The sequence below is a fragment of the Myotis brandtii genome, unplaced genomic scaffold (genome assembly GCF_000412655.1).
Source record: "Myotis brandtii unplaced genomic scaffold, ASM41265v1 scaffold8, whole genome shotgun sequence".
Lineage (NCBI taxonomy): Eukaryota > Metazoa > Chordata > Mammalia > Chiroptera > Vespertilionidae > Myotis > Myotis brandtii.
In genome coordinates this window covers 7,425,790-7,439,415 of record NW_005371219.1, presented here as the reverse complement: position 1 = coordinate 7,439,415, position 13,626 = coordinate 7,425,790, and the positions used below count along the sequence as shown (strand labels likewise).

Below are 13,626 nucleotides of genomic sequence, written 5' to 3'. Positions count from 1 at the left end.
GCCGGATAAATGTTTTCGGAGGGCCGCATGTGGCCCGCGGGCCGTAGTTTGAGGACCCCTGCACTGAAGGCTAGGGAAAGTCCAGAGCAAAGATAAGGAGGGGAACAGAGCCAGGAAATCTCAGAAAGCAAGCCACCAACCTTGTGAACACTACAGAAAAGCAGCGGAACAGGACGCTCTGTGAAATTTTGATTTAAATATTTTTAAATATATATTTACTGCACCCTCTCACAATCCGGGACCCCTCGGGGATGTCGCACTGCCAGTTTCGGCCCAATCCCCACAGGCCAGGTCGAGGGACCCCACTGGTGCACAAATTGGTGCACCAGTCCTCTAGTATGCATATAAGATCTTTGGTTAATCTCTTTTCCCCCTCTTCTCTCCCCCCTCCCCCCTGAGATTCATCAGTCTGTTCCATGTTTCTATGCCTGTGTGTTGAGCATCTGCCCCCTGGTGGTCATTGCATGTCATAGCTACCGGTTGACCAGTCACTTAGGCTGTTATATATATAGATTGCTGACTAATTTCTCCCTCTGGGATATTTCCCCAAAAGCTTCCCAAATTTAATTTTGTGCTGTTAACCAGGCACTTAGTCTGTAAAGCCAAAGGACTGACCTGAAAAGAACCAAACAGGAAACCAAAATGCTCTAGATCTTACTTTTCAGTTGTAATAATGTAACATCTTTGGTGAAAAATAAGTTGTTTTCCATTTATTCTATTTTCAAATGTCCACCTTTAGTATGTTTCTTAAAAGCTTTGTATTTTCTAAGTACTCTAATTTATTTAGGTGAGCATTTAAAACTACATTTTGATTAAAAATGTTTTCCTACTTTCTTATATGACTTGTTATTTTAGAATGTTCCTGATAACATACTTTAGATTTATTTTAATAATTAGGGAATTTTTAAAGAGTATGAATATCTGAATTCATCATTTGGCCATATGAAAACCATCCTTTAAATATATACAACATTGTTGGAGCACTTACTCCTTGGTTCTGCTCAACTATGCCAACTGTGGGGTGTACAGGTCCCCAGATGCTGGGTATTAGATGGAGAAGATATGAGAAGTCATAGGCATATAAGAGAGACTTTATTGCAGACCAAGTAGCCATTGCTGCTAAGGAGCCATCAGACAAAGCAGTTCTTCAAAGCAGCTGTGCAAAGCAGCCATGTACTGTCTGGTCAGTAACATCCTATGTAATAAAGGCCTAATATGCTAAGTGTCCGACCGTTTGACCATCCACTATGATGTGCACTACCTACCAGGGAGCAGACGCTCCGACCAGTGGGTTAGCTTCCTGCTGGGGTCCGGCCAACTGGGACTGGGCAAGACGGGCCGGACACGCCCTGGAGCCCTCCTGCAGTCCCTCCCCGGCCTGATCATGTACTGGTGGAGTCCCTCAGCCTGGCTTGCCCTCTTGCAATCCAGGATCCCTCGGGGGATGTTGGAGAGCTGGTTTCGGCCTGATCCCTGCAGGCCAGGCCAAGGAATTCCACCGGTGCACGAATTCGTGCACTGGGCCTCTAGTATCTTTATACCAACTTAGGCAAAAGAGGCTTCTTGCTAAATAGTGACATCAATGTTTGCATTATAGAAAGGTACACCTTCACAGCACATACAGTAAAACCGCTGTGTCCTTGCTTTTGTACATGCACATGGCAAATTGGCCTTGAACATCTGGTGTACTCTGATTAGGGTTCCCACAAACATCTGATATTAAATATATCTAATCCTATATGCATTTTACAAAAGTAAGTAAAATTTTGGACATTCTGATTTGATGTTGCAATTAAGTTTGTAAACTTACCTCCTCCTTGTACCCAAGCATTCTTTACTATTCGATGAAAAATCGAACCGACATAATGTAGCTTGATGCCACTTTGAGAAAACCCTGCTTTTCCTGTGCACAAGACCTGAAAATTTTTACATGTTTTGGGACATGTCTCACAGTATAGCTACAAAATAAAATTAAAGATTTAAAAGATTAAATATTTAACATTTTGACAGTTACATATTTCCACTCCCCCCAACTTACTAACAAACAACAACAACAAAACCTCTTACCTCAAAAACCAATCTTCCAATTGGATGAAGACCAATAGAAATATCCAAGAACACAAAATTATGCTATTAAAATTCAGGAGAAAAGGATAATTCAGGTCAATATCTTGGAAGAAAATTTTAAAAATGACAAAAACAAAACAATGTTTTTATTGATAAGATGTTAATTCGCAGTGGAGAATGTAACAACAAAATTAAAAGAATCATTTAAGGAGTTTTGTTTCATTTTATTATATCAAGTCTTTACAACCTAAATAACACACTTTTTAAAACCTTTCAGCAACATTAACCCATCAACAAAACCAAGAAGACATGGCTTAGGTAGCCTCTACATCACAAACTAATTGTGGAAAGGACAGTCAGTCCCTTTGAGAAAAGAAAGAGACTGGTAATTCTTTTCTTTCCTAATTCTGGGAAAAAAGCCAGTGTGAGTGCCATGGATTTGGTTACCATGTGTTCTGGATTTTCAGAGGCAGCTCAGCTTAGCTAACCAAAGCCAGGCCAGCCTTTCTGAGAGGGAAAATAAGGCCCCTAAATCCATAGGAGATGTGATTCCAGGGATTAGGAGAGGGGTGCTGTGCTTTTGATGCTGTGTAATCATGTCCTCACGTTCCCAGAGGCTCCCAGCTCGCTTTCAATTGCCATCCTTTCCAGTAGAGACAACTAACATTTGTGAGATGTCTAGCCCCACCGAAAGGCATCCAACATGAAAGCACTAGTCTCCATCACGGTGGCATTCATTTAGGGAGCAGAGCACATCTAATGGAACACATTTTGAATATTAGACACCATTCTCATACATAAAACGCCACCTGATTTAAAAGGTACATAATTTGCCGTGCCCTATTTCTTAAGAATCTGGGAAACATAAATGAAATCGTCAATATCATTAATTTTATGTCACTTTAACCTTTTTTATTATTGATTTGAGAAAGAGCTAGAAACATCAATGATGTGAGAATCATTGATCAACCACCTCCCGCATGTCCCCCACTGGGGATCGAGCCTGCAACTGGGCACATGCCCTGACCGGGAATAGAACCAATACCTCCAGGTTCATAGGTCGAGGCTCAACTGCTGAGCCACACCGGTCTTTTAAATAATCTTTTTAATTGAAAGATTAATGTGTATTCCAGCATCCCTACTAATTTTAATTAACAAGAGACCCGATGGGATTTAACTGCAAGGCTGAGGCTGTCTCGGTCCTAACAGGCCTGGCTTTGTCTGTATGGTTGTCCAGAAGTTCGTCTGGACGGTCATTCTGCTGTTCGGTCTAATTAGCATATTAGCTCTTTATTACATAGGATTTGTGCCTCTCAGCTTCTGTACTACAATTTCTTGATTATAAAAGAATATTATCACTTTAGAATAAGAGGCATAAAAATAAAACAAATTAAAAAGAATAGAATAAGAGGCATAACATAGTCAACTTCACAGGCTTAGAGGAAAAAGAAGGATCTACTGAAAATCATGATTCCCTGTGCAATAATATCTTATTTTTCTGGGGTTGTCAAGAGCAGGTAATTGTGAAAATTCTAATGAAAAGAGAGTAAAAGGAAGGCAATACAAGATAATGTTACCTAGCAGCCAAACACACAAATATAATTATGTAGCACATCAATCCAACTCAAAGGTAAACAAGTCCCTGGGTTTTACTCAGCAAGAAAAATCTACCATTTGGGGAAAAAAACCCCACAAAAACCTAAGGATCTTCTCTGGAACGTAGGTCCCCTCCCCTCACTGCCACTAGTTAATGGAAGCTGTCTTTACCTCTAGCCCATGCTGCTATAGCAGCTTTCCAGAAGGCTGCCCTGCCGCCAGGCCTGTTTCTGCACAGCCCTAAAAGTTTTTCCAGAAAAGCAAAGGACTGTGTCATACTCTTTATGAAAAGTTCCTTCTTGATTCAGAATGGATGGTAAGTTCAACCTTTCTCCCGTGGATCCGTTCGTTTGTTGGTTTTTCGTTTTTTTCTTCCTATTTAACAGCTGAAGACCTTTCCTATTTGGGGAATTCCCCACAGGGCCCGGCCACCCTCCACAAACCCTGAAGGGGCCAGATTCTCCCTGGGAATAGAACCAATACCTCCAGGTTCATAGGTCGAGGCTCAACTGCTGAGCCACACCGGTCTTTTAAATAATCTTTTTAATTGAAAGATTAATGTGTATTCCAGCATCCCTACTAATTTTAATTAACAAGAGACCCGATGGGATTTAACTGCAAGGCTGAGGCTGTCTCGGTCCTAACAGGCCTGGCTTTGTCTGTATGGTTGTCCAGAAGTTCGTCTGGACGGTCATTCTGCTGTTCGGTCTAATTAGCATATTAGCTCTTTATTACATAGGATTTGTGCCTCTCAGCTTCTGTACTACAATTTCTTGATTATAAAAGAATATTATCACTTTAGAATAAGAGGCATAAAAATAAAACAAATTAAAAAGAATAGAATAAGAGGCATAACATAGTCAACTTCACAGGCTTAGAGGAAAAAGAAGGATCTACTGAAAATCATGATTCCCTGTGCAATAATATCTTATTTTTCTGGGGTTGTCAAGAGCAGGTAATTGTGAAAATTCTAATGAAAAGAGAGTAAAAGGAAGGCAATACAAGATAATGTTACCTAGCAGCCAAACACACAAATATAATTATGTAGCACATCAATCCAACTCAAAGGTAAACAAGTCCCTGGGTTTTACTCAGCAAGAAAAATCTACCATTTGGGGAAAAAAACCCCACAAAAACCTAAGGATCTTCTCTGGAACGTAGGTCCCCTCCCCTCACTGCCACTAGTTAATGGAAGCTGTCTTTACCTCTAGCCCATGCTGCTATAGCAGCTTTCCAGAAGGCTGCCCTGCCGCCAGGCCTGTTTCTGCACAGCCCTAAAAGTTTTTCCAGAAAAGCAAAGGACTGTGTCATACTCTTTATGAAAAGTTCCTTCTTGATTCAGAATGGATGGTAAGTTCAACCTTTCTCCCGTGGATCCGTTCGTTTGTTGGTTTTTCGTTTTTTTCTTCCTATTTAACAGCTGAAGACCTTTCCTATTTGGGGAATTCCCCACAGGGCCCGGCCACCCTCCACAAACCCTGAAGGGGCCAGATTCTCCCTCTTCCCATCCTGTGAGAGCCAGGGTGCAGGGATATGACCCGGGCTCCACTAGTTAGGTAGGTGCTCCTGCCTGCGCAAAGACACAAGGGCAGCGAGAAGTTATTCTTAGGGAAGGTGAGAATTTGAACCCAGGCCAGCGGGCACCCATGGCAGTCCTTGGCTGCATATTCCTGGGAGGGTGACTCTGGCCATTTTCTCCTGTGGCCAGGCTTCCTTTGGTCCCTACCTGCTTTCCAAAGCAGGTTCTCAGCTTACCTGTCACTTGTGAGGTTACCAATATCCCTTAAATACATACCCTTTCTCCTTAATCTAAATTAATCAGAGTAGCTTAGTATAGATGACATCGAGAATCGTGACTGATACTCTCTTTCTTCCAGCCGCGTTTCCCCAGTAATTCTGGTCTCCTTGCCGTCCGTTATTCCCAGAGCACACCATGTACTTCTAAACTCCTATCCCTTTGGGATTTAACTGCTATGCACATTAAGTGCCGCCTTGCACCCCATAGTTTCTACATTTTCCAAGTGCATTGTTTATTCAACCAAACATTCATGGACCACCTACTATGTTTCAAATTCCGTTCCATGCAGTGGTTAAACAGGGATGCAAGATACTGGTCTTTGCCCTTGCACAGCTCTGAAAGAAAGGCACTGGATCTTTCTGTAGGCCCAGGCCACCAGGAGCATGAAGTAATCTTCAGCATGTGGTATAGTTGTTGCTACAAACTTTGTGAGCAAAATTACAGAGTACTTTTATCCCTATTGTCATCCAATCCTGACGTCTGTCCCTCACTCTCTGGACCTCAGACGTCATGACTGTCCTCTGCCGTAGAAACCCCAGTGACACGGCATCCTGCTCTCACCAGCCGTGTGTCATGCTTTAAAATGTCACCTTCCTTCCCAAACTTCCCATTCTCCTGGTGCAGTAACTGTCACTTAGGTGTTAGTACTAATTAAAATGTCCCACACTGAAGGTGAGTGAGCGATAGGTTTGACCTTCTTTGAGGGCGAGTCTTTATACTTTAACACAAATGATAATGTCTATAAACCTCTAGTAGTGGTTCTCAACCTTCCTAATGCTGCGACCCTTTAATACAGTTCCTCATGTTGTGGTGACCCCCAACCATAAAATTATTTTCGTTGCTACTTCGTAACTGTAATTTTGCTACTGTTATGAATCGTAATGTAAGTATCTGATATGCTATATGTGTTTTCCGGTGGTCGCGACCCACAGGTTGAGAACCGCTGCTCTAAGGGGAGTGGGAATGTCTGAATGGAGATACTCCTGGCTGCCAAACCCTGCCACATTATAATCCTTTGCAAACCTGGTCTCCTACTCTTTTATATTCCCTTCATTAGGATATCAGTAATTAATGCTGAGTCAACATAAATCATCCAAGATTCCACTCTTTTTCTTTAAAAGTCAGTGTAACTTGCCTTGGTGTCGCTTAAGAATTTAGTAGAAAAATCCATAGTAAGTGCCTCATAAAGTGCAGGAGGCTTAAAGTCTATCATATCCCACACCTTGTGGGCCCATTTCTGAAGTTCAAGTGCATCACCCAGCAGCAGATCATTAATAAAACACATGACATTGGAAGAATATTCCCAGACTTCATTCTTAAGTTCCTGTAAAGGAAAAAAAAATGTAACAAAGAAAGAAAACAACAACAATAAGCACATGCTAAATCCACAAGCCAGATCTTGAATTCAGTTCTAGGTCTAAATCTCTAAAATATATATTTTTTGCCACCTCTCAGAATTTTGCTCTCAGCAAGAATTTAAGAACATTGTTCAAGACTCTGACATCACTTAAAGCAAAGAATGACCTAAAAATAATCTTAAAAATGATATAATCATAGAAAATAGATGGTGACCTGGTAATAAAAATCTGTGTGTAGCAAACTTGTTACAGTAACTTGAAACGAAAGGCAATCTGTGGTGTCATTTCGTTTTTTTATTTTTGGTTAATTCTCACCTGAGGATATTTTTTCCAGTGCTTTTCAGAGAGAGTGGAAGGGAGGAGGGGGCAGAAATAATCTTAAAAATGATATAATCATAGAAAATAGATGGTGACCTGGTAATAAAAATCTGTGTGTAGCAAACTTGTTACAGTAACTTGAAACGAAAGGCAATCTGTGGTGTCATTTCGTTTTTTTATTTTTGGTTAATTCTCACCTGAGGATATTATTTCCAGTGCTTTTCAGAGAGAGTGGAAGGGAGGAGAGGGCAACATTGACCACATATGCCACGATGGGAGTGGGGAGCGAACCCACAACCCAGGTGTGAGCCTGTAACCCTGTTAGGAGCCCTTAACTTGGAATGGAATCCGAGACCCTTCAGCCGATGCTCCAACCATTGAACCACGCCAGCCAGGGCTGTAGTGTCATTTCTGAAGCACATCTGACTGTGTGCATACATGGAGTGTGCATATATGGGAAGGTCAGGGGTCCTAAGACCTGGTTTTCAGTGCAAAGCATGGGAAGAATGCTTTATTCATGGAGGTGGGGTCAGGGTGAGGGCCAACAGGAACTTCTGGGCACCCGAGGGGAAGTGAGGAAGAGGACTCACCTGCATCAGCACTTTCAAGTACTAAGTGCGTTTTCATCCACACGACACTCCCAGTCAACCTCCTAATAATCCCAGTTGTGTCCCCTCGGAGGATTCTGGTTTACTATTCCCACGTTATGTCACATTGTCAGAACCATGTCTAATTTGGGACGGCTGTTCTCTAATTTTAGCGGGCAATCAAAATTACAAATTCCCAAGGCCCCACCTGAGTTTCTGATTCTGGGGTGGGGCCTGAGAATTTGCATTTCTAAGAACATCCCAGGAGATGCCAATGCAGCTGGTCTGGAGACCACACTTAGAGAAATGCTGGTTTAGGGAACAGCCTGCCTTCAGTTTGCTAACTCGTTCCATTTCAGCTCCTCTCGAGATTTCTTATTCAGCTGTCACTTCCCGTGCCCTTATCAAAACCTGTTCAAGAAAGAGAATAGAGTCCAGCCTGCTTGATTCAGTGGTTGAGTGTCAACCTATGAACCAGAAGGTCACTGTTCGATTCCTGGCCAGGGACATGCCCAGGTTTCGGGCTTGATCCCCAATGTGGGGCGTGCAGGAGGCAGCCAATCAATGATTCTCTCTCATCATTGATGTTTCTCTCTCCCCCTCTCCCTTCCTCTCTGAAATCAATAAAAATATATTTTTGAAAAAAAGAAAGACAATACACTTGTTCATGCTGAACTGTAAATCACTGATAGAGCTTACGGGTCAATACTACCCAGACTGCTTAACTTGACCAATGTTATCACATTTCACAGGACACAAAACTGGGAAAAGGGGAGAAAAAGTTTAACTGTGGATATTTTAGTTCGCTTCACGGGAGACATACAGTAGGAGATACACTTTACTCAGAGGCTGAAGACATAAGGCCTCAACTCTGTCTTCTGTACATGAGGAGTCCTCGCCTGCCTCAGGATAGTGACTGAACCTGATGGTTTCTGGGGCTTTCCAGTACTAGGTGCATGACACTGCCTTTCTGGAGAGGAGAGAAAGGCATTTCAAGAGCCCTGAAGCCATCCCTCGGGTGTGCAACACATTCTGCTGAAGACCAAGGCCAGCCTGGACCTAACCGCAAATGTGCTAAGCAGCACTACAGCTGACACGTGACACAACACTTACACTGAAGGACAAAATACTGGTCTGAAAAGGAAGAGAAGGGTAAAGTGATAATTATCCAGGAGAGGAGGGTTAGAGAAGGAAGAAAGGAAGAATAAGGAATAAAGAATAGGAAAGCAGCAGCAATGATTATCTAGAAAGCCTCATTCAGGCCTCATGAGAAACGCAGGAGGAAGAGAACACAAAACATTTCAAGGTCAACAACCCAGGCTGAAAAGGGCAAGAAAATACTCTTTGAAGAGTATAGTGGGAAAATATCAGAGGAGCAGGTGCAAGTAAAACCCAAGATCATGGTTCCTGGAGGTGCAGAGCGTGATGCTGGTTGGTACACAGTATAGTAAGTCTGATGATAAAAATTAAGAAAAACATTGTTTGCCCTAGCTGGTTTGGCTCAATGGATAGAGTATCGACCTGCGGACTAAAGGGTCCCAGGTTCAATTCCGGTCAAGGGCACATGCCCAGGCTGCGGGCTCAATCCCCAGTGGGGAGTGTGCAGGAGGCAGCCAATCAATGATTCTCTCTCATCATTGATGTTTCTATCTCTCTCTTCCTCTTCCTTCCTCTCTGAGATTAATAAAAAAATTTTTAAAAAAGAAAAACATTGTTTTATGTTAGGGTGCCCAACAGTCCTGGTTTGCCCAAGACTGACTCAGCTTTGGCATTAAAATTTCTGTATCCCAGGAAACTCCTCCGTCCCAGGTAAACCAGGGCCATCGGCCACCCTGGTTGGTGTCAGGATTAGAGTTAATATATGTAGAAGCTATTAGAATAGTGTCTGGCATATAATGAGCACCATTTGTAAGTGTTTGCTATGATTCTATTTGAATGCCAATGCAAAGGTATTATGGCTATGAAAATGGCATGAGACTTAAACGAGTGGTATTCTTGACTCCGTTCTGTACCATTCCTGTGACTGGAGAGTGAAGTGGTGTCCGGTAAAGCAACACTATCTGCATGATAATCACAGGGTCACAGGACTTCCTTGTGCAATCAAGCACAGAACAATCGAAACTGATCTGGTCAGGGGGCATGGGATTTCATCAGCCACTGGCCAGATCGGGTGGGGCAGGGAAACCAGGACTGGGAGTCTCTACGGGACTGGGCCAGGGGTGTCAAGCAAGGTGCATACACCATTCCAGCCCCCACCATTGCGCAAAATGAGACATTGCTGAGCTAGGATGCCACCTTAGAATCCGCATCACATCCTCCAGGCAGCACTACAACTTACCAGGGTTGGCACCCAAGAGAAAACCTATCTGCCCTCTCTGCTAGCCCTGGGATTCACCAACTGTACTGCTGGGGAGGAGAGGCGGAGAAGGAAACTTCAGTTAGCACAAGGCGACCCTGTGGGAACCTGGTGCCTGTCATCAGAGTTCCCCTAAGCAACACAAGCCCCTCATTATATCTGTGATCCAAAACCAAAACCTTCCAGAGAGAAGAGTGCCAGGCCGTAACACCTGAGCATCAGGGTGTCAGAGGAAGTGTGAGTGAGCGATGTGCAGGCAAAGAGGGGTAAATAGCAGCATTGAGAGTTTAAAACTTACCTTTATCACATGCCTTCCTAAAGAAAATCCTGTAAATATTTTACTTTTTCTTAAAATCAGCCTGGTAAATGAATGAAATGATTTAGGAAAAGTGCATGATTTAGAGAAATAAAAGTTAGTTGCACTAAAATTACCACTTCAGTTTTTCCAAAACAATGCATAAAAATACTTCAGGGAAAACTTTGCTCATTTCCCCCACCCCGGATATCCTTTACCCTTTTCTTCTTCTGTAGATATTGATCCCATGCAAATTCTTGAAGAGGAACCATTATAGGATCATCAAATTTGGATGGAAAATTGCTCTTCAGACACTAGGTTTCAAAATAGAACAATTAGTTTAGAGTACGTTTTTTTAAAGTAGTAATAATTTCCCCCAATTTTTATGAGGTCTCCAAGAAATTTTATACCATGCATATCCAAGCTGCAGTCTGGTTAGATGCCCCTTGCCAGCCACCCAGAACCCTGTGTTTACTTCCATTAAGTCACTCCCCAGTCCATACTGGTGCTCCGTCTTCTTTGTTTCTTTGAGGACAAAGACTATGTCTTAGTTTTCCTATATTTCCACTGGCCTCAACATCTGGCATAGAGTGGATCATTTACACATAACAACTGAATAAACAAATGAACAAATAAACAAGTTTGTGCCAATAGTTTTGTGATCTTCCATGTTCTTTTTTTTTTTTTGAGGAACTGTATTTATTTATTTTTTATTATTTTTTTAAATTTTGTTTTATTGCTTAAAGCATTACAAAGAGTATTATATATGTCTCCTTTTTTCCCCCTTCTTGACATTCCCCCAGCTTCCCCTATCCCCCAGTGTCTTATGTCCATTGGCTGTATTTATTTTTTATTTTATTTATTTATTTATTATTTTTTTAAATTGTTTTATTGCTTAAAGTATTACAAAGAGTATTATATATGCCATGTTCTTTGTTTTCCTGTTTTCCTAAGTTAAACTCTTACTAACCCTCAGTGGATCTATGGATACTTTTAACTAAAATAAATAGATGTTTATTATTTTTTTAAATTGTTTTATTGCTTAAAGTATTACAAAGAGTATTATATATGCCATGTTCTTTTAGAACCAGTTTTCCTAAGTTAAACTCTTACTAACCCTCAGTGGATCTATGGATACTTTTAACTAAAATAAATAGATGCTTATTTATTTATTATTTAATTATTGCTTTAATTCACTGATATATGGAGAATGACCAAAAGGATACTGTTGTGGTTATACCTCTTGCGAAAAAGAGAAGTAAATACTAAATATGTTTAGGTTTAGATATTGAACATGTTTTAGTTTAACATATATTATTTTGTCTTTATGATTCAGAGAAAATTCTTACTAGTTAACAATCCCTGTCAAAAATAAAAAGTTTTAACTCCTAATCTGTCATACTTTTCCTCCTCCTAAAGCAAGAGAAGGTAGTTGAGGCAACAACAATTAGGCCTCACCTTTCTGAGTGGGTCTGAGGAATAGATGGGCCAACAGGGAGAAGTGACAGCTGGCCTCTCCCATCGTGGTCTAACAGGACACTGATCTGGCACATTTCAAGGGTAGACAGCCAGGATGTGAGTGCGTCTTGCCTTGGGACTAGGGATAGCAGAAGAGGGCAAGAGCAATCTGGCCATTTCCTTCCTAGACTACTGTCCCCAACCAACAGATGATGTGTGCTTTTTTCTCAATTCCGGGGTCTGCGGAGTCTGAGGCAACTGTGCAGGATGACTGTCTTGAACCGAGGGACCACCTGGAATAACTAATAAGCCCAACAGTTTTCAAATTGAGCATACTTAACCACACTTTCTTCGTAATTTAGTGTTTGTTCTAAAATGGACTTCTTCCAAATTAGTACATTATGTAATAGTTACTCTTTAGAAATCTGAATCTTTGTCAGTTACTTAGGCATCTGGGATTGCTCACAAATTATCACATTGGACTTATTTTCACAGATCCTTTATTGAGATAGAACTAACTGAATTTACACTGATGTCTTCATATTCAAAGAGCTACAGTAGGCGAAAGCTTACGAAAGGGAAATTATCATTACTAACATAATAATGGCATTGTTTTCTTGACTTAGTGTGTGCTCTACAGCAGGCCAAATCAAAAATCAAAAGAAGAATCATATCTCATGTCATGTGAAACTATATGCAAGTCAAATTGTAGTGTGCACAATAGTTTTATTGGAAAACCACTACTCATTTACATATTGTCTGTGGGTGCTTTTGCACCACAAGGACAGAGCTGAGTAGTAGCCATCAAGAATCTATGGGCCCGAAGGCCTAATAATCTAATATCTGGACTTTACACAAAAACACTGCCCACACCTTATCTACAGTGTGGAGCAGGCACAGAAAACACGTGCTTTCATAAAAGTTGCTGAGAAAAACAAAGGGATAAAATTCCTCAAACACATGAATTACAATTTAGGCCATAAAACTAGGTTGATCCCATCAGCCCAAATAACACACACAATTCCTACTTGTTTTGATGATCCATATATTGTTTCCAAAGCCTTCTGATAATTTATTCTCTTCATTTTGATGTAAACTTTACCTGTTTCACAAATTAGTTACTATTTCCTGACTTGATATAATTACAAACTTTTCTTTAACTCTGTGCACTTGGACTAGGCAAGATAGCAATTTAAGATTTTTTCTGTTTGGGAACATTTTGTGTCAAGTATCCAGCTGAGGACTTTGGAAGATATAAACATGAATAAGGTATTGTCCTAGAGTCGAGTGGGAAGGAGAGAAGCGTGGCAAACCCCAAAGACATGCTGAATTCTACATTTCCCCGGCACCGGGGTTATAGGTGTGCTGCAACATCACTGACCTGGCCACATCATTCCAATTAAAATGTTTTTCCATCTAGATCGTTCTGTGTGTTTACAAATAATTATCTGTATTCTCCAAAGCACCTGATGGTTGGTCATTTATGAAGAAATCCCCTTAAGCACCTACTTCGATTGGAATGTAGTGACTGCTATAGAAATTTTAAATAATAATAAAAAAAACTTCCCAAATGGTTTTCAAAAATCACTTGGAGTGGGAGTTTGTAAAATAAATAAATAAAAAATCAGCGAATTATTTGGTAGCTTTTTCCTAAACATTTTTTCGTGAATTTTTAAAATCTGTAATTACAGTTAAAAGTTAATGTGGAACACAATGTGTGGCTACGCAGAGGGGAGGAATTACCTTTGTGCCCAGCAAGGTTCTGAAGGCTTCCTTCGCTCGGAAGGCCCTTT

At 41.1% G+C, this 13,626-nt stretch overlaps 1 protein-coding gene across 1 annotated transcript in view; it reads right to left on the bottom strand.

Annotated features, from left to right (window-relative positions):
• Positions 1–13,624, bottom strand: part of PPIL6 (peptidylprolyl isomerase (cyclophilin)-like 6) — a gene marked incomplete at its 5' end in the record, with an annotated part of 28,299 nt that extends 14,675 nt beyond the window's left edge. Inside the window, 5 exons of the mRNA XM_005883769.2 lie at positions 1,811–1,958; positions 2,068–2,130; positions 6,597–6,785; positions 10,594–10,689; positions 13,577–13,624. Of these exons, the coding sequence (XP_005883831.2) occupies positions 1,811–1,958; positions 2,068–2,130; positions 6,597–6,785; positions 10,594–10,689; positions 13,577–13,624 (544 nt within the window). The remainder of the gene's footprint in view (positions 1–1,810; positions 1,959–2,067; positions 2,131–6,596; positions 6,786–10,593; positions 10,690–13,576) is intronic.
• Positions 13,625–13,626: the final 2 nt, after the last annotated feature.